Source organism: Hyla sarda, chromosome 1, assembly GCF_029499605.1.
Source record: "Hyla sarda isolate aHylSar1 chromosome 1, aHylSar1.hap1, whole genome shotgun sequence".
NCBI classification, from domain to species: Eukaryota; Metazoa; Chordata; class Amphibia; order Anura; family Hylidae; genus Hyla; species Hyla sarda.
Window position 1 is genome coordinate 7642185 of NC_079189.1, and position 21131 is coordinate 7663315.

Here is a 21131-nt window from a genome sequence, read left to right on the forward strand (position 1 = left end):
GTTTTCACCAGAGCCCGCCGCAAAGCGGGATGGACTTGCAGCGGCAGGTAACCCCCAGGTCCTTCCACCCGATAGCGACTCAACCCCAGCTGACGGCTGAGACAGGCGCGGTACAAGGGATTAGGCAAGAGCAAGGTCGGACGTAGCAGAAGGTCAGGGCAGGCAGCAAGGATCGTGGTCGGGGCAACAGCAGAAGGTCTGGAACACTGGCTTGGAACATACACAAAACGCTTTCACTGGCACAATGGCAACAAGATCCGGCGATGACAGGAAGGGGAAGTGGGTTTTTATAAGGAGGACACAGGTGCAGGTACTGATTGGGCCAGGCGCCAATCAATGGCGCACTGTCCCTTTAAATCTCTGAGACCCGGCGCGCGCGTGCCCTAGGGAGCGGGGCCGCGCACACCGAGACAGAGCCGATGGAGGAAAGGGCAGGTGAGGAGATTGGGATGCGACCCACGGGCAGGCGCGTCCCGCTACGCTGGTCGCATCCCCGCCGGTGACAGTAGTGCAGGGCTCCCGGTCAGCGGATCTGACCGGGGCGCTGCACGGAGGTGAATGCCGCGAGCGCTCCGGGGAGGAGCAGGGACCCGGAGCGCTCGGCGTAACAGCCATGTTCACACATTGGCCCTCATTTAGTTAGAAAATCGGGTTGTAAGTCTATGTTGCTTTTTTCCCCTGGTATTTATTATTATGTTGCATCCTGTTTGTCGCACGTGGGTTTTGTTGGTTTTGGTTTCCAACTCCTCTGAGTTGTCGGGAAAAAATCCACAACAATTCAACAAATTCGGGTTGGAAACCTTTATAAATACGTGGGAAAGCTCAGAAATGTCGGGTTACGCCAATTTTTCGGGTTTGGGAGAATCCCCATCGGGTCCGTCGGGAAAAAATGTTGCATCGTGTCGCAGACTGGCGCCAAAAAAACCCGACAAAACAAGTCGGGTTTAGAATAGTAAATGAGGGCCTCTGTGTTTTAGGTTGTATTTGTTGGCATTGAAAAATACAATGTCTGTAAACAAAGTTGTAGAAATTGTGGTAATTTTTTCATTCTTATGGTTGTTTTTTTTTTTTCTATTTCATGGCCAGAATTTCTTTATTCTGGTGGATATTTTATAAAATTCGTGCACCAGTGGCATTCCGTTTAACGTGATTTTTATTGGTCTATTTCAACACCAATGGCATTCCCATATACAATAATGGAACACAACACTAAGCATAAATACCGCCATCATTTTACCTTTATTTTATAATATATTTTATGCTGTGTGAACATAGTCTATAAATGCCATTAAAAATTAAAAATGTATAAGCAGTTTTTAAAAAATATTAGAAAAAAAATTCACAATATTAAAAATTCAACTCCTTTTCCCATTCTTCATTTAAAAAACAAATCTAAGTGTCCACAATCTATGGTATCTATTCTGAACTATATATATATATATATATATATATATATATATATATATATATATATATATAATATATTTTTTTTTTTTTTTTTTTTTTTTTTTTTTTATTCCATTTATTCCATTTTTGTAAAATGAATTTTTCTAAATTTACTGAATTTACAACTTGGATTAAAACCTGATCAAAAAATTACCCCCCAAAAAAATCTACCCCAAAATGGTCCCAATAAAAATTTCAACTCACTGTGTAAATTGTGTAACTTTCATGGTTAAAGGAGTATTCCAGCACAAAATAACTTATCCCCTATCCAAAGTATAGGGGATAAGTTATAGATTGCGGGGGGTCCGAGCGCTGGGGCCCCCGGGATCTCCTGGACGGGGCCGCGGCAGTCTGCAGGAAGTGAAGTTTCGTCCCCAGCAGAAAGACGCGGCAGACACGCCCCCTCCATGTATCTCTATGGGGTACATGGAGGGGGCGTGTCGGCCGCCGCGTCATGCGGGGATGGGATGCCCCCTTTCCAGCAGACTGCTGTCCAGGAGATCCCGGGAGGCCCCAGCACTCGGACCCCCGCGATAGGGGGATAAGTTATATTGCACTACAGATCTCCTTTAATGGTTGTTACTGATAGGCCCCCTTCTCCTCTCCCGATATATCTCCTCAGGCCCCCTGACTCAAGGGTGACATATTCACTTTTCCTTACGATCTGGCCAAGACCGCCATTAATATTTCTCCCGACCATTACTCGCCTCCACAGAACCTGCCAGACAAATTTTAGCCTCCTTTCTCCAGCACAAGGCCTATATCTTGTGTATTGCCACACTCAGTAATAGTGCCTGCTTTGTACCCCATATAATAGATGATCCCCCTCTGTTACCCCATTGTCGTAGGCCCCCATACTGCCCACATATATAGTTGTAGGCCCCCATACTGCCCACATATATAGTTGTAGGCCCCCATACTGCACACATATATAGTTGTAGGCCCCCATACTGTCCGCATATATAGTTGTAGGCCCCCATACTGCACACATATATAGTTGTAGGCCCCCATACTGCACACATATATAGTTGTAGGCCCCCATACTGTCCGCATATATAGTTGTAGGCCCCCATACTGCCCACATATATAGTTGTAGGCCCCCATACTGCACACATATATAGTTGTAGGCCACCATACTGCCCACAGATATAGTTGTAAGCAGAGGCGTAGCGTGGGGGGTGCAGGGGGGGCCGGCCGCACAGGGTGCAACATCTGGGGGGGCGTGCTCTCAGGGATAGGAATACTTCTTTTTATGTGCCCGGGCCGGCTCCCGTGTGTGGCTGCAGGCGGGGGCCGGCCAGAGCTGGAGCTGGAGGCCCCCTGGTTTTTAGTATACAGTATTAGTCTTTATATGCTCTGGTCGGCCCCCGCCTGCAGCCACACACGGGAGCCGGCCCGGGCACATAAAAAGAAGTATTCCTAATCCTATCCCGGACATCCCTGTGTCCCGAAAAATCTTTTCGGAACATAAGGATGTCCGCCAGTCGCTCACCATTCCCCGGCCAGCGCGTGTCCTCCTTCGGTCCTTCGCTTCTCCGCCTCTATGGTTGTGCGCACGGGACGTCACTGACAACCATAGAGACGCAGGAGGACCGCAGGATCATCGCAGGAGGTCGCGCACTGGCCGGGGCCTGGTAAGTGACCGGCGGCGCGTCATCTTCTTCAGTGTTCCGGTCACCGCTCCTCCGGTCCTGGCACCTACTGCTATGGTCCATGGGCCATAGCAGTAGATGTGACCCTGGGCCGGAGGAGCGGTGACCGTAACACTGTGGGGGCAGCAGTACAGACATACAGCCTCCAGCCATACACTGTATATGGCTGGAAGCTGTATGTCTGTGGGGTGGGGGGAAGCTGCCTACTATTGTGGGGGAACTGCTGACCTAATGTGGGGGGAGCTGCCTACAAATGTTGGGGGAGCTGCCTAATATTGTGGGAGGGGGGAGCTGCCTAATATTGTGGGGGAACTGCCTACTATTGTGGGGGAACCTGCCTACTATTGTGGGGGAAATGCTGACCTAATGTGGGGGGGAGCTGCCTACAAATGTGGGGGGAGCTGCCTAATATTGTGTGTGGGGGGGGGGCTGCCTAATATTGTGGGGAACCTGCCTACTTTTGTGGGGGAAATGCTGACCTAATGTGGGGGAGCTGCCTACTATTGTGGGCGAGCTGTCTACTATTGTGGGGGAACTGCTACTATTGTGGGGGAACTGCCTACTATTGTGGGGGAGCTGCCTATTAATGTGGGGGAGCTGCCTACTATTGTGGGCTAAAATCCATGGGTTAGGGGGCGCAAATTACTTGCCTTGCCCCGGGTGCTGACAACCCACACTACGCCACTGGTTGTAAGCCCCCATACTGCCCACATTCATAGTCGAAGGCCCCCATACTACCCACAGATATAGTTGTAGGCCCCCATACTGCCCACATATATAGTTGTAGGCCCCCATACTGCCCACATATATAGTTGTAGGCCCCCTTACTGTCCCCCATATATATATAGTTGTTGGCCCCCAAAATGCCATATATATTGGTTATGGGTCCTCATACTACCCCATGTAATTGTAGGCCCCCATACAGCCTTGCTTTGGTGGTCCACTGCTCACCTGGTTCAGGGACGTACTGCGATGGCTCATATATGTAGGTCCCAAGTCCAGAGGAGCTGTGGACCAACAAAGATGACAGTAGTTACTGCCCACAGTAGCACGGTGCCCACACTTCTCTTCTGTTATCCTCTGCTTTGCTCCCCGATGCAGTGATGTCAGTGTACCAGCCACGGCTTAATGGTCGAGGCCACTTTAGAAGCAGTGACCAATGGCTGCAGCCACCATTACAGTTTTTTTCTGACCCCCAGGAGAATTGTTAAGTACCACTGGGGGTACACGTACCCAATCTTGGGAACCACTGATCTAAATTCTTGTGGATCCATCTGTTCTCCCAGGTGCAGTTCTACCATCTACATCTCTAATGTCTCTGGAGATGGAGTTAAAGGGGTACTCCGCCCCTAGACAACTTATCCCCTATCCAAAGGATAGGGGATAAGATGTCTGATCATGGGGGTCCTGCCGAAATCTCGTCTGAGGCACCCCAGAACGATGACATCACCGCCACGCCTCCTCAATGCAAGTCTATAGGAGGGGGCGTGATGACCCCCTCCCATAGACTTGCATCGAGGGGGCGTGGCTGTGACATCACGATTGTGGCATGATCGTGACGTCAAGAGCCTCCAGCTCTGCACCCGATGCTCCAAACAAACGCCTGGTGCAACAGGAAGATCTCGGGGGTCCCCAGCGGCAATTTCTATGGGCGGAGTACCCCTTTAAGGGCTTGGAAATGTTTTTTCATTGACTGGGATGTCACGCTGGTAGTGGTTATGGTGGAATTCCTGGGGGTTTGGATTTCTGCCATCTGTTATGTCGAAGCTCAACATCTTGGGCAAAGTCACCCTGTCGGAGGTCCTACATGCCTAGTTGGCGATAGTGTGTTCTGTAGAGATGATGGATTGTTTTGTTGGTTTCTGGCCTGAGCTGAAGTCAGTAAACTTGTTTGGTCAAGAGAATTTACACCATTGTGCAAGATGTTATAGGAATACTGCAGAAGCATAAAGCATTGCTGAACTATCTATCCCCAGTTTGGAAACCACCAAAAATCCGTTTGTTTTGTGTATCTGTAGTCCTCTCCTCTACCATTTCAGAAACACTACATTCCGGTTGTACTTCCTGGTTGTGCAGTTGTTCTGTACTACAATTCCCAGAATGCTTTGCTTTCCCTCAGCTCTTCATCATAGTCTTCCAACCTTACCCTCTCCCTTCCCACAGTTATGGAAAAAAACATTTAATAGAATACTACAGTCTGCAGCATCTGCTGCACTCATTCCCTGTTTGCTCCTCTGCCTGTGACACTGCTCAGCACAAGGCAGCTGCTGTAACCACATCTCATTCTTCCCCAAATGTCTCAATTCGGATATATATATATATATATATATATATATATATATATATATATATATATATATTATGTATACGAATATGACAGGGAGATGGTGATGTAAGCTGGAGGGGCGGATCAGAAGTGGTGACATCACTCAGGGGGCGGGGCTGGATATAAGAGACAAGAGCCACACTTTCTGAGACAGCAGAGGATGATGAATTGTCTCGGGACAACGAAACACTGACAATGAGAGGACTACACATTTGGGAATATGAGCCGGCTCTATGCTAATGTAATGTAGGCTAGTCTTGGAGCACGGGACTATGCACCCACGTTCCTGCATTTCTGCCATGACACCCAGAAATTTTTACATTTGCAACTTATGTATTCATTCAGTTATACATGAAGCAAATGGTGTCTGCAGCAGGAGAAGGGGACCAGTCATGCTCCTCAGGCCAAATAGAAGTGTCCCAGAATTTTTCAGGTAAAAAAAATTAATGGCACATTCCAACTATTATCGTTGACCCAGAGAAGATCAGCAGGTCATATACAGGGGTATAGACCAATGCAGGGGCTGCGCACCATTTCTGACTTTCCAACTTGCGTGATGATTGTTTGTAATATTGCTCGGCTGTAATCATTTAACATACAATGCCTAGATTTATAATAAGGATTATATAGCACATGGATTTGGCACTCTCTACTGGCTCTAATGGCAAGTCTTACTCGCCCTAAAAAGGGTAGCCCCACGCAAGAAACTCTCTATTTCCACCTGCAAACTCTGCCATTCCTAACATTGCGCTCCACTACGCTTAAAACAGTATTTCTGTGCAACACACACTGCTGTCTGTCCCCCTCTCTCTCTCTGCAATAAAAGGCTGAAGTGACTGGCTGCAAAATGGCTGCTGATTATATAGGGCTGTGACATCACAGGGGTGACTGGCTGCTGACAGGCTGCATGCTGCATTTGATTCAGGGTCATCCCGCCGACCCTTGTTCCCACCTTCCCATGATTCATTGCCCCATGTCCTCACATGTGGATCCACCATTTTAGACGCCCTGGAGCCTGGACCGAACTAAATGGAGTTTAATGAAGCGATTCACACGATCAAATCACGGCGATATTCGCATTCGTTGCAAATCGAATTTTTCCTGATATTCGTAATGAATTTGGATTCGTCAGATTCGATTCGCTCATCCCTTATCTGCTGTATGTACAGTGACTCCTCATTACTCACAGTATATAAGACGAATCTGGTTCCTCTGTATTCTAGTTATAATGTAAAGGGGGATGTCTGAGCACAAGCTTTCTGACTGTTTTCAGAAACCCTTCACAATGTCAGGGGTATAAACTGGATTATAAGGTGGTAGCATGCCAAAGGATGTTCTCAAAGGGGTACTCCCGTGGAAAACTTTTTTTTTAAATCAACTGGTGCCAGAAAGTTAAACAGATTTGTAAATTATTTCTATTAAAAAATCTTAATCCTTCCAGTACTTATTAGCTGCTGAATACTATAGAGAAAAGGGTTTTCTTTTTGAAACACGGAGCTCTCTGCTGATATCATGACCACAGTGCTCTCTGCTGACATCTCTGTCCATTTTAAGAACTTTCCAGAGTAGGAGAAAATCCCCATAGCAAACATATGCTGCTCTGGACAGTTCCTAAAATGGACAGAGATGTCAGCAGAGAGCACTGTGGTCAAGATGTCAGCAGAGAGCTCTGTGTTCCAAAAAGAAAAGCATTTCCTCTGTAGTATACAGACCCTAAAAAGTACTTGAAAGATTAAGATTTTTTATAGAAGTAATTTACAAATCTGTTTAACTTTCTGGCACCAGTTGATTTAAAAAAACAAAAATAAAATGTTTTCCATGGGAGTACCCCTTTAATTATGGAGGTGTTGCCCTGGCTTTGACTTCTGGAGAAACGTAGTTAATAGGGTAACCAGAATGTTCAACTCCTCAAGTCTCATTGTCCTCTTCTGTCTACATCACTTGTGGGTATAAACAACAACCTTCTCCAAGTGTGGTGTCCCAGTACAGGTACATTGTGTCAAGGTATTGTAGGCCCTGTCAGATTGAGACCTCCGGTGTCCTGGGGGCTCCCCTGCAGGGACTCAACCATTTCTAATGTGTATTTGCACTGTTATAACTTAATAATCCGTTATTAGGTGTCTGTAGCTTTAAGTATGTTACCTAGCAACCTCATGCCTAGTCAGGGTATGTGAGAGTGGAGGACTGAGAGCTAGACTAGACTTTTATGCAGAATGTTATGTTATGCTGTTATTTACATGTAACTTTATTGTAAATCCTAAAGGGGATACAGACAACTCTATGATCCACAGCTGCCTGGCCAATGAGCTTTGGTTTAGCCTTCCCTTATAAGGGGTGGCATTTCCTGTGTAGTTCAGTTCTGTGGTGGAGTTCTGGAGGAGTAGAGCAGTTCAGAGTTCAGGTGTGTAGAGAAGCTGAGTGGAGAGGGGTTCAGGGTTCAGAGTGAAGAATCATCAACTCATTTCGGTTCGAAGTACAGAGTGGAGGAATATCCAGCCTTTACTTCAGCCTTGATCAGAGAATTCCTAAAGGACAATTCATTATCTTCTGGCGAAAAGCCACAAATCTACCGACACTTCAGTAAGTGACTCTAATCTCAAGCCTAATATAGCGCAGACCTAACACTCCTAGTCCGGCCGTAAGAGCCAAGTATATATGCAATATCAAGTCCAGGCACTGCAAGCTGTGTGGTCCTCTAGAGACTGTCTGTTAACCCTTCAGGAGACTCTGGTTGAGCGCTGTGGAGATTGTACCACCTATCTTCAAGTTGGTAAAGCCTCCGTTATACTGCAACCTAGTGTGGAGTCAATTCTTTCCTTGCTAGTCTGTGGGGAGACGGAGTTCCCGGGACCTGTAGTACCCCGGGAGATACCAAGACTACAGTGGCATCACGTGACATTAAGGGTTAATACCATCCGACCCTGGGTTCATACCCCCAAGAACCAAGTAGATAACCCCCAAGCGTAGCGGTGGCTGCGGACCTCACCCGTGGCCACCACACAAGGAGTTGGTTCTCATGATATCTCCACCATGGTCACAGGTTTCTTATGTTGACCATTGGTCTTTACTTCTTCTAGGATCCTGATCTTTCTTTTCCGACTACTTACCAATGTTCTATCTGTGTCTTCCAGTGGGAGATGTCGAGATTGAGACTCACAGGAAAACTTTAGCCACCGGCTCCTCTGTTCTACTCCCGGGACTTAAGAGTGGGACAGAGTTCACAGAAAACATGTTCTACGAACTGCGGAAAGTGGGTGCCAGTCCCGGCTGGTTGATGATGTACCACGGAGAGCCCAAAGTGCACAGCTCCTATGAGGGACGTGGACACTACTTCCCGAACAAGTCTTTCCTGCTAACAAATCTGACTAAGGAAGACAACGGTGTGTATGAGCAAAAGCTGAATCGGAAAACTCTGCTTCACGTGGTTCTTATTGTCATAGGTGCGTGGTACCATTCGTCTGTTTTTATTATGTAGTTGCAGGTATGTATATATGTATGTTGATCTTTCTATAGACCAGCTTAAAGGGGTGCACCCCAGCATCCGGAAGTTTATTGTTCCGAATGCTGTGTGCATGCTTCCGTGTTCCTGGCTGCCCCTCGTGACGTCACGCCCGCCCCCTCAACAAAAGTCTATGGGAAGGGGGCGTGACGCCCCCTTCCCACAGACTTTCGTTGAGGAGGAGGGCATGACGTCACGAGGGGGCGGGCGTGACGTCACGAGGAGCGGCCCTGAATGCGGAAGCCTGCACACAGCATTCGGAACAATAAACTTCCGGACACTGGGGAGCGGAGCTCCGGAAGCAGGGCAGCGGAGTACCCCATTAAGACACTTTCAAGGCTGTAGAGTTGGAGTCGTGAAGTCAGTCTTAGTTGGAGCTGAAGTACAAAATGCATCAACTCCAGTTCTGATTTCAAAATGAAATTATTCTGTCAGGATTTGGACCATGCAAGTCTTACATGATCCCGATTCATGCTCAAATTTACAAATTTAAAAAATATACAAATTGTCAAATTACCAACATCTCAACCACATTTAGATTAGTTGAAACCCAGGGGTCAATTCCTGGGGGGAACAAAAAGTGTGGGAAAAATTTCCATTCGAAGTCTGGTCCTGGGACTCCTGCTAATGGGAACATGTGCAGAAAAAGTGCAGGAACTCAGTTTCCACGTATTCTTGCAGGACTTGAGCCCTGGTGAAACCATTTAGAAACTCCATAGTCAACAAGCTTGGATCTACCAACCTTGGCTTTAGTGAACTACTTTAAAACAGAGCTCAGCTTCAGGGAGAAAGAAAGCAGTCTTTCTAGTTTTACCTGTTAGAGGTTTGTACCCTGTTAGTCAATATCCAACCCACAAAAGAGCCTTTCAACACGACTAGGAATCAGCCAACGCAGAATTCCAGTCTTCATCCAAGTAGTACCGGTCTGTAGACAGTTGCTTTAGGGTTATTGCTCCTAAATAGAAAAGAACAGGGTGCTGGCTGGCTACCAGAGGTCTATTGGGTAGTGTTTCTCCTTGTGGTGACCGCCTAGCAGGCATAGGTCTACAGGTCAGGTAATGCTCCCTGGGAAAAGTGATATATAAGTCCACCTCCAGAAGAATCCATGTCCAACCCATAAAGGAGCATTGGAATTATCAGCCAAGCCCTGGCCTATAAGAACCCTATACCAGGTGGTGGTCCCACATGGAGAAGCACCACATCGAAGGCCTCTCACCCAGCCAACCAGCACCCTGCTCTGTACTGTAGAGGGACAAAACTGAACAAGAACCTGGTCCTAGTCCATTTTGAGAAGATTCTGATTCAGCCAATTTCAAGCCATTTTAAGGGGGACTCCGCCCCTAGACATCTTATCCCCTATCCAAAGGATAGGGGATTAGATGTCTGATCGTGGGGGTCCTGCCGCTGGGGACTCCCACGATCTCGGCTGCGGCACTCCAGACGTCCGGTGCATGGAGGGAACTTCGACAGATGAATGGCGATGTGGGGTGGAAGCTCGTGACGTCACGGTCATGCCCCGCTCGTGATGTCACGTCACACCCCCTCAATGCAAGTCTATGGGAGGGGGCATGACAGCTGTAACGCCCTTCCCATAGACTTGCATTGAGGGGGCGTAGCCGTGACGTCTTGAGCGAGGCATGACCGTGACATCATGAGCCTCCGGCACTTCATCCGACGGTCTAAATGAACGCTGGTCCCAGTGGCGGGACCCCCGCAATCAGAAATCTTATCCCCTATCCTTTGGATAAGGGATAAGATGTCTAGGGGTGGAGTACCCCTTTTAAGGCTCTTTTGTGTGTTTGCTTACAAAACCTGACATTGGTGGCAGTAGGGAGACAACTTTCTTTCTTCTAGAGGACTACTTTACTTTTTCGCAGGGCACATTGACTAGTTGGTGGTCTCTACAGTGGGAAAATCAATACCCTCTATCTCTACTCAAACCGCACAAAGTACTCCAATATAAAGGGAGTTGCCAATAGTAACAATAGAGTGGTGCTAACCAGGTGGTGTTATGTTAAGAGCACAACACCTTATGAAGTTTGAACATCCAACTTCTGGGTGAATAGCCGGGGTGCAGCCTGTATCGGACCCATCAGTAGAGCTTTCTGGACAGTCAAAGATGGCTTGTGTAGGACTGCAAACAGCAGGAAAAAGGTGATCCTCTTGGCGCTCTCCCGTTGGCATGTGTCAACAAACCGAATCAGACAAACAGTTAATAAATAAATAAAACGTGTTGTTTGATAAAAGCGCTGTGGACTACGTGTTTCAATGGGTGGGACCCCCTCTTCATCAGGTCCTCTGATGACACACGCCATCGGGAGAGCGCCAAGAGGATCGCCTTTTTCCTGCTGTTTGCAGTCCTACACACGGTCACCAATCTACGGAATAGCCAAATTCTTCATAATTTGTCCTGTTCAGGCTTCTTCTGCCCCTCTGTAATGGATCCATACATATGTATCTCCAATATCCTAGCATTGATGTCACTAATTCCACATCTTCTTCCATCAGATCCCGTGGAGGAGCCTGTCTTGAGAAGACAAGATGATGACAATGAAAGTTGCCGCATTACGCTTGTGTGTGATGGTTGGGACAGAGACTCCTCAAATATAACGTTCTCGAAAAATGGAGTGGCGATAAACAGGAACGTGTCATCGATCAGGAATGATAGCCTTCTGGTCATTGATGGAACTGACCACCAACACTGGGGCAACTACTCGTGTACTGTGACCAACCGTGTCAGTCAGAAAGTCTCCCAGGAGATGGTGCTTACACCTGAAGGTACTCGTCTGCACAGGATGTTACCCATAAAGGGCATTGCCTTCTCCTATAGCTATCCACACAATGTCACCACATTGACAATCATTAGATACAACGTCACAATGCACTATATGCATTGCGTTATCATGTGGGCATTATTTGGTATTGTTCGGCAGCATTTAGGAATAGACATATGAGTATCACATGCAGATGGTCCTGTATTTAAAATACATAAATATACAAAAAAATACAAAAATATAGATGACATCCATGACATGTCTCCACAGAAGTGATCGGAGCCTCCGTGTTCTTCATCATCAGCTGTATAGAGGTGGTCATCTACATTTGTCATCTTATCAGTCTACTATTTACTAGCAGTAAGTGCTGAAGCAATAAGATACCCCGTATATTGTCTGTGTGTTGGGGGGGGGGGGGTTGGGGGTTGGTTGGGCAATAATGATGGACATTTAAGATTGGAGTTGCGTGGGCAGGGTAAGGGTATCTTGACACTGTTTGGGGGCACATTGGTGCTGGCACTTTTTGGGAAGATCACTGGCTGGACCCTATAAAGGGGGCACATTGGTGCTGACACTATATATGGGGTCACATTGGTGCTGACACTGTATGGGGAGATAACAAGCTGTACAGTATATAGGGGGCCCATTAATGGGGAGATCACAGGCTGGACAGTATACATAGGGGAACATTGTAGCTGACGTTGCAATCAGGAAAACTCATTGAGGCTGAATACTCTATGGTGGGCATAATTTCTGATCTATATGAGGGCACCACACTGAGACTTCACACTGTTTGGGACTGGGGTACAAGGAGTATGATGCTGCATGGGGTGGGTGACCCTGAAGCTGCATACAGTGATTATTATGCGGAGGTGACTACATGTGATTCTATATGGAGACAGGGACTCCAGCACTTATAAAGAGATATGAGGCAGTATGGAGTCATGTCACGTATTGGCATCAATGTATCCCATACTGGCCTGTGTGTTTGTCATATTTGCAGAGGAAAAAAAGACTCCACTTCTACTGAAAGTTCTCTTTAATTCCAAACATCTGAGTGGAACCATCATGGAGCTCACCACCTTCTCCTTAATCTTATATTGTGAGTATCTTTTATCCAACATCTACAGACCTAGCCCCAAAGGTGCCCCCTCTCTGGTCAACCCTTTCATACCATGGACATTCACTACTTGGTGATAATTTAAAAGCGACACCATTGGGTAGAACATCAGTTTGGTCAATCCAGTGTCGTGGTCTTTACTTTTAATGACTCTCGGGGAGATTAACTACTAGTTGACCCCATTTGGTAGTTCCATTCCTGGTAACACTCGATTATTCTCTATAGAGTGGGTGGGTTTGGCCCTACTAGTCTCCGATAATATGGACACTAGGGATGACGAGGTATCAGAAGGCATATAAGACACTTTATATGACCCTTTCGTTATTTCCTGTAGTGTTTCATGACTGGCTGTCCAGTGTGGCTGGAGCGATCATAGTAACGACAATCTCTTCTATTATCCTGGTTCGGTGCTTTTTTTGGTTGATGGTCTGTGGTAAGTTTATCAGAACTCAGGTACAGGATGATAACACTTGGGGAACAGGATGATAACACTTGGGGTACAGGATAAAGACACTTGGGGTACAGGATGATAACACTTGAGGTACAGGATAATAACACTTGGGGTACAGGATGATAACACTTGGGGTACAGGATGATAACACTTGGGGTACAGGACAATGACACTTGGGGTACAGAATAATGACACTTGGGGTACAGGAGGATAACACTTGTAGTACAGGATTATAACACTTGGGGTACAGGACAAGGACACTTGGGGTACATGATAATGACACTTGGGGTACAGGATGATAACACTTGGGGTACAGGGTAATGACTCTTGGGCTACAGGATAATAACACTTGGGGTACAGGATAATGACACTTGGTGTACAGGATGATGACACTTGGGGTACAGGATGATGACACTTGGGGTACAGGATGATGACACTTGGGGTACAGGATGATAACACTTGGGGTACAGGATAATAACACTTGGGGTACAGGAAAATGGCACTTGGGGTACAGGAAAATGACACCTGGGGTACAGGATGATGACACTTGGGGTACAGGATGATGACACTTGGGGTACAGGATGATAACACTTGGGGTACAGGATGATAACACTTGGGGTACAAGATGATGACACTTGGGGTACAGGATGATAACACTTGGGGTACAGAATAATGACACTTGGGGTACAGGATAATGACACTTGGGGTAGAGGATGATGACACTTGGGGTATAGGATGATGACACTTGGGGTATAGGATGATAACACTTGGGGTACAGGATAATGACACTTGGGGTACAGGATGATAACACTTGGGGTACAGGATAATAACACTTGTGGTACAGGATGATGACATTTGGGGTACAGGATGATGACACTTGGGGTACAGGATGATAACACTTGGGGTACAAGATGATAAAACTTGGGGTACAGGATAACACTTGGGGTACAGGATGACACTTGGGGTACAGAATAATGACACTTGGGGTACAGGATAATGACACTTGGGGTACAGGATAATGACACTTGGGGTACAGGATGATAACACTTGGGGTACAGGATGATAACACTTGGGGTACAGGATGATGACACTTAGGGTACAGAATAATGACACTTGGGATACAGGATAATGACACTTGGGATAGAGGATGATAACACTTGGGGTGTACAGGATAATGACACTTGGGGTACAGGATAATGACACTTGGGGTACAGGATGATGACACTTGGGGTACAGGATTATGACACTTGGGGTACAGGATGATGACACTTGGGGTACAGGATAATGACATGCTGTTTTGTGTTATTGATAGATGTTCCTCTGCCAGAAGTGGCCATCACAGTTATAAATGACGTTCTTTTTAGTGCTGACCTGTTGCTTGTACCCATGGTCTTCGGAGTGAATATGGATCTGTATCTTCAAGGTTAGTGCCCTATACACAGCAGGGATACATCTCCTGGGCTCCTGTGCAAGAGAAGGAGGTGTCCTTTACCACTAGTTGAGGTCTCCTGTACTAGAGGTTCTCTGTACTAGAGGCAGAGGTGCCCAATGCTATTAGCAGAGGTGCCCTGTGCTAAGGGCAGAGGTGTCCCATACTATAGGTGGAGGTGCTCTATGTTAGAGGTGGAGGTGTTCTGTACTAGAAGCGGAGGTGCCTTGTCCTAGAGGCAGAGGTGCCCTGTCCTAGAGGCAGAGGTGCCCTGTCCTAGAGGCGGAGGTGCCCTGTCCTAGAGGCTAGAGGTGCCCTGTCCTAGAGGCTAGAGGTGCCCTGTCCTAGAGGCTAGAGGTGCCCTGTCCTAGAGGCTAGAGGTGCCCTGTCCTAGAGGCTAGAGGTGCCCTGTCCTAGAGGCTAGAGGTGCCCTGTCCTAGAGGCTAGAGGTGCCCTGTCCTAGAGGCGGAGGTGCCCTGTCCTAGAGGCGGAGGTGCCCTGTCCTAGAGGCGGAGGTGCCCTGTCCTAGAGGCGGAGGTGCCCTGTCCTAGAGGCTTGAAGTGCCCTGTCCTAGAGGCTAGAAGTGCCCTGTCCTTGAAAGGGAGGTGCCCTGTTCTAGAAGGGAAGGGGCCCTGTCCTAGAGGCAGAGATGCCCTGTCCTAGAGGCTAGAGGTGCCCTGTTCTAGAGGCTAGATGTGCCCTGTCCTAGAGGCTAGAGGTGCCCTGTCCTAGAGGCTAGAGGTGCCCTGTCCTAGAGGCTAGAGGTGCCCTGTCCTGGAGGCTAGAGGTGCCCTTTCCTAGAGGCTAGAGGTGCCCTTTCCTAGAGGCTAGAGGTGCCCTTTCCTAGAGGCTAGAGGTGCCCTGTCCTAGAGGCTAGAGGTGCCCTTTCCTAGAGGCTAGAGGTGCCCTTTCCTAGAGGCTAGAGGTGCCCTGTCCTAGAGGCTAGAGGTGCCCTGTCCTAGAGGCTAGAGGTGCCCTGTCCTAGAGGCTAGAGGTGCCCTGTCCTAGAGGCTAGAGGTGCCCTGTCCTAGAGGCTAGAGGTGCCCTGTCCTAGAGGCTAGAGGTGCCCTGTCCTAGAGGCTAGAGGTGCCCTGTCCTAGAGGCTAGAGGTGCCCTGTCCTAGAGGCTAGAGGTGCCCTGTCCTAGAGGCTAGAGGTGCCCTGTCCTAGAGGCTAGAGGTGCCCTGTCCTAGAGGCTAGAGGTGCCCTGTCCTAGAGGCTAGAGGTGCCCTGTCCTAGAGGCTAGAGGTGCCCTGTCCTAGAGGCTAGAGGTGCCCTGTCCTAGAGGCTAGAGGTGCCCTGTCCTAGAGGCTAGAGGTGCCCTGTCCTAGAGGCTAGAGGTGCCCTGTCCTAAAGGCTAGAGGTGCCCTGTCCTAGAGGCTAGAGGTGCCCTGTCCTAGAGGCTAGAAGTGCCCTGTCCTTGAAAGGAAGGTGCCCTTTTCTAGAGGCTAGAGGTGCCCTGTCCTAGAGGCTAGAGGTGCCCTGTCCTAGAGGCTAGAAGTGCCCTGTCCTAGAGGCTAGAAGTGCCCTGTCCTTGAAAGGAAGGTGCCCTGTTCTAGAGGCTAGAGGTGCCCTGTCCTAAAGGCTAGAGGTGCCCTGTCCTAGAGGCTAGAGGTGCCCTGTCCTAGAGGCTAGAAGTGCCCTGTCCTAGAGGCTAGAAGTGCCCTGTCCTTGAAAGGAAGGTGCCCTGTTCTAGAGGCTAGAGGTGCCCTGTCCTAGAGGCGGAGGTGCCCTGTCCTAGAGGGGGATGGGCCCTGTACCAGAGGTGGAAGAACATTGCACCTAGAAGAACATCATCTTTCATCTTATCATATGTTAATGATCAGTATCTACCCCTGTATAAGCTGTTCTCCTCTGATACAGGGCTGGCGAAGGAAGAAAGCTAGTAATTGAAGATGTGCAGGGTACATGACCCGCAGGACCTGGAACATTCTCCTGTATACACATCATCACTGGCTAATACATCATGCGCTATCATTGCTCTCCTTACAAGGCTGGAAGGTTTACTAGTGAATGCAGCTGTGCAGTATACAGAACCTGCAGGACCTGGAACAGGATCCTCACTTCACATCAGCACTGGCTAATACAACACACACAATGTTTAGTCACTCACACCCTATCACTGCTCCCTCTGACAATGTTGGAGCAGGAGGAAGGGTTACGGTCTCTGTAATGGTGAATGAAGCTGTGCAGGGTACAGGACCTGCAGGACCAGGGACAGGTTCACACTGATTCTACATAAGCATTGACGAAAACAACGTGGGCAGGGTTCATTTACTAACATTTCACATTCATCTCTGTTACTGAGGAGAAGTACCTGGACACCATGGACGTCCTTATGTTGCACTGTATTTGCAGAGATTGCCTTGGGTCCTATAGTCCCTTATTGCAGGTTTCTTGTCTCCTGCAGGGTCTGACCTGTGTGGGATGAGGAGAGAGCAGAAGCTTTGGACGCTCTTCTACCTGGTGGTGGCCTTTCTCGTTTTACTCGCTGTGTTCCTGCTCCTGAGGATACTTTATGAGAAGTGTAAGTAAGGTATAAGACTCCTTCATGATTAATACCTGCACCTGAGCACTGACCATTTTTAGGTCTCCAACCTGCTCTAAATCGTGCTCAGTACGGAAAGAATCCAGTCCACACATGAGATGGTATTGATCAGGTTATTGTAAATTTACAGATGAATCTATGATCCTGTTGTGCTTCTGAAGGGGTATTTCAATGTCAGGTAAAAAAAAAACTATGAAAGAACTGCTGCAGAACATTGAATAACATAGCAGACTATCAATCTACACAAGAAGTCTGTAAGAGCTGCTGTATTCATTTCCTGACTGCTCCTCTGCCATACTTAAGCAGAAGAGAGCATGCTGTAAAAACACCTCATTCTCCCTAAATATCCCAATAAAGATATATGTGTATATGACAAGGAGATGGTGACGTAGCTGTAGTGGCTGGGCAGAGGTGATGTCACTCAGGGGGTGGGGCTTGAGCTAAGAGACAAGATCTAGCCCCACTCCCTAACGTTTCATGCCTTTATGAAGGGAAATTCAGATGTAAACCACTGGTAAGCCTAAAATTCAATAAGGCCAGAAAAATCTCTGCTAGGAAACATTTGAAAGACAATAGTATCAAGATGGGAAGGAAAGGCTCATGACCTCTCTGTAATGCAGGTCTTGCAGCGGGCTATCTGAAGTGTAGCTCTTGTAGCCGGTTTTCTCCATTTTTGCAGAGCAGTTCTTGTATCGGGCTGTCTCTCTGCAAAGCAGTTTTTGTAGCAGTCTATCTCCTTCTCTGCTGACCAGTTCTTGGAGCAATATGTCTCCCTCTTTGCAGAACAGCTCTTGTAGCAGGCTGTCACCCTCACTGTACAGCAGCTCTTCTAACAGGCTATCTCCGTCTCTGCAGAGCAGCTCTTGTAGCAGGCTGTCACCCTCACTGTATAGCAGCTCTTCTAACAGGCTATCTCCGTCTCTGCAGAGCAACTCTTGTAACAAGCTTTTTTCACCCCTGCAAAGCTGCTCTTCTAGCATGTTGCCCCCTCTGTTTCTATTTTTGTAGCTGGCTAATATTTGCAAGAGATGTAAGACACTCACCAATCCATGAACATCTTATTTGCATTGCATGATGATGAAGACAGGCACATGCGCCTATAATAGACAGTGGGGTTCAGGTGACAGCTGTTTCATGTGTAAGCTGCATACTTCCCCAGACCTCAGTCTGCCTATCTGCAGAACAGCTCTTGTAGCAGGACATGTCTCTCTCTGAAGTGCAGCTCGTGTAGCAGGCTGTCTCTCTGTTTTACAATCTTTTTATTGGGTTTTTCAAAACATGAACATAACAGACATTTCTGTCTCTCTGTAAAGCAGCTCTTGCAAAACACTGCCCCCTTTCTGTAAAGCAGCTCTTTTAGCAGGCTGTCTCCCTCTCTGTAAAGCAGCTTTTGTAACACACAGCCCCCTTTCTGTAAAGCAGCTTCTGTAGCTGTCTGTTTTCTGCAGAGCAGCTCTTATAGCAGGCTGTCTCCCTCTTTGTAAAGCAGCTCTTGTAGCAGGCTGTCTCAATTTTCTCTGCAGCGCAGTTCTTTTAGCAGGCTGTCTTCCACTCTACAAAGCAGCTCGTGTAGCAGGCTGTTTCTCTGTAAAGCAGCTCTTGTAACAGGCTGCCCTCTATTTGTAAAGCAGCTCTTGGAGCAGGTTGCCCCCCTTTCTGTAAAGCAGCTCCTGCAGCAGGCCGTCTCCTCCTCCGCAGAGCAGCTTTTGTAACAAGCTGTCTCCCTCTCTGTAAAGCAGCTCTTGTAACAGGCTGTCTCTTTGTTTCTTTGTAGAACAGGTCATATCAAACACTGCAAAGAAACAGAGACTGCTATACCACATACCAATAGCCTGAGTGTATCTGGAAGCTTCTTTGCTCAGATTGTCCCTGAATAGGAACAGCTCTCTTCTCTTCCTCTTACTTTAGGACTTGCACAGCTGGTCATGTGACTATAGCTCCTTTAACAGCCTTTGCTCACATCAGCAATTTACAGCAGAATGAAATCCAAAGTGTAAAAAGTGGAACTTTCTTCTCTCAAATTTCTGCTAAAAAGAATATGATGGATATAACCCACTCGACTCAACTAACACCACAATCTGCCCTAGATAGTGGCCCCCAACTGGGCGATGGTCCCTATACTAAGTGCACAGGGCTTAGCCAAACAGAAAAGAGGTAGTCAGACAGACCCGGACAGAACCAAATGTTCATTTACAGAATCAGGAGCAGAGAGAAGGGACCATAGAGTAATTTCAGGACCAAGACAGAAACGGTAGTGTAGTCAAATTCAAGCGGGGATCCAGTTGTATAGTCTACAGTACCTTCCAGCAGGCTGTACAAGTAGATCGCCGATATCAGCATTTGCAATCCAGTCATTGCGATAAATTGTTCACTATGGAGACTTAAAAATGTAAAGTCAGTAAAAAAAATATATTTTTTTTTAAAACTATAAATAAGCCCCTCCCCCTGTAAAATTTTCTTATTTTACATAAGAAAAAAAAAAAAAAAAAAAAAACATATTTGGTATCGTCGCATGAGGAAATGTCCGCACTATTAAAATATACTGTTAATAAGATGATTTTTAATGATTTTTCAGTATTTGGTAATAAATGTTGTATTAAATGTTTAATTACAGGTATAAGAACCTCAGACCCTGACAATGACTACACTCCGCCCCCAAGTAAGGGGGGAACACCGGATGACATCAGTGATACCGAAAACAGGGGTGAAGAGGCTGAGAAAGAGGCCCTGAATCTAGAGGAGGGGACATGAAAGAAATGATTCCATCTATCTATCTCATTCTGGTTTTGGGTTTGGGACCACTGAAATTGATGATAAATGGATGGATCTCTTGTATCGACCCGGTGATGTATTCCCTTGTACATTTGTTTCATATGTTTAATATATACTGTTTAATAGTGTAAATACTGTAAATGTCTGTAAAGGGTTACAATGGGGTTTTCCAACAATAACAAAAAAAAATAAATAAAAAATTTTAACTTAATAAATTTACATATTGGTAAATAAAGTTAATTTTTGTTTCCTTTTTGTGGACATTCATGCTTTACTTCTGCCCTTGGTGCAAACTGTCTGCTCTGTTGTCTTCATTATCCCAATTTCCAGTCTGTAATGGACTTCCTGTTCCTGCATACACTCTGGCCAGGAATTCAGCCAACTGTGTGAGAGGGATTATAGTCAAGGTGTAGTGGAAGGAAGATAGAGTTGGCTGAATTCCTTGCTAGAGTGTATACAGGAACAGGAAGTCCATTATAGGATGCACACCAGACAGGAAGTTAAGGTAACAAGGACTACAGAACAGACATGTTAATGAAAGAAAGCTTAAAGGGGTACTCCAGTACCACAGTTTTATGGTTATCTAGAGTGTTTGTAGTGAGTTTAGCACTTTTGTAATTCACATGTTATACATCTGTCCACAGCATATATATTTTTATGACCACTTTTCTGTGACTGAAATTCAGTAGTTTTTCTGGTTGTTTTTGGTCGTCCACACCTTCAGCCATGTTCGTTCACTGTTGTGGACAAGACGTCAGCGCTGCAAGCGTTGCTGTTTTTTTTCTCCTGCAATGGTTTCGCCCCTTTCCCACACCCCTGTAATGAATATTCATTGAATTGTTGCGGGAGGATGGATGTCTCCTCCCGCTGTCAGCCTGCCCTGCGCCCGGCTCACAATGTACTAAGTACCCTGTATCAGCGCTGCGGCTGACATGTAACCCCTTCCCCGCCATGTGGACCGTGCGCCCGTGGGAGGAATCGGCTATCATGATTCCCCTGACGGGCGCACGGTCCCCATGGCGGGGGAATTAGTAACATGTCAGCCGCAGCGCTATAATGATTCCCCCCCATCAGCTTCTCACCCCGCAGCCCCACATCAGGGAATGAATGAATTG

General features: G+C 47.1%; 1 protein-coding gene across 1 annotated transcript in view; it reads left to right on the plus strand.

Moving 5' to 3' along the window:
- Positions 1-20105, plus strand: part of LOC130300085 (uncharacterized) — a 52333-nt gene extending 32228 nt beyond the window's left edge. Inside the window, exons 2-9 of the mRNA XM_056551518.1 lie at positions 8556-8864; positions 11432-11701; positions 11968-12057; positions 12701-12799; positions 13152-13250; positions 14581-14691; positions 17107-17223; positions 19859-20105. Of these exons, the coding sequence (XP_056407493.1) occupies positions 8654-8864; positions 11432-11701; positions 11968-12057; positions 12701-12799; positions 13152-13250; positions 14581-14691; positions 17107-17223; positions 19859-19995 (1134 nt within the window). The 5' untranslated portion in view covers positions 8556-8653 and the 3' untranslated portion in view covers positions 19996-20105. The remainder of the gene's footprint in view (positions 1-8555; positions 8865-11431; positions 11702-11967; positions 12058-12700; positions 12800-13151; positions 13251-14580; positions 14692-17106; positions 17224-19858) is intronic.
- The last annotated feature ends 1026 nt before the right edge of the window (positions 20106-21131 follow it).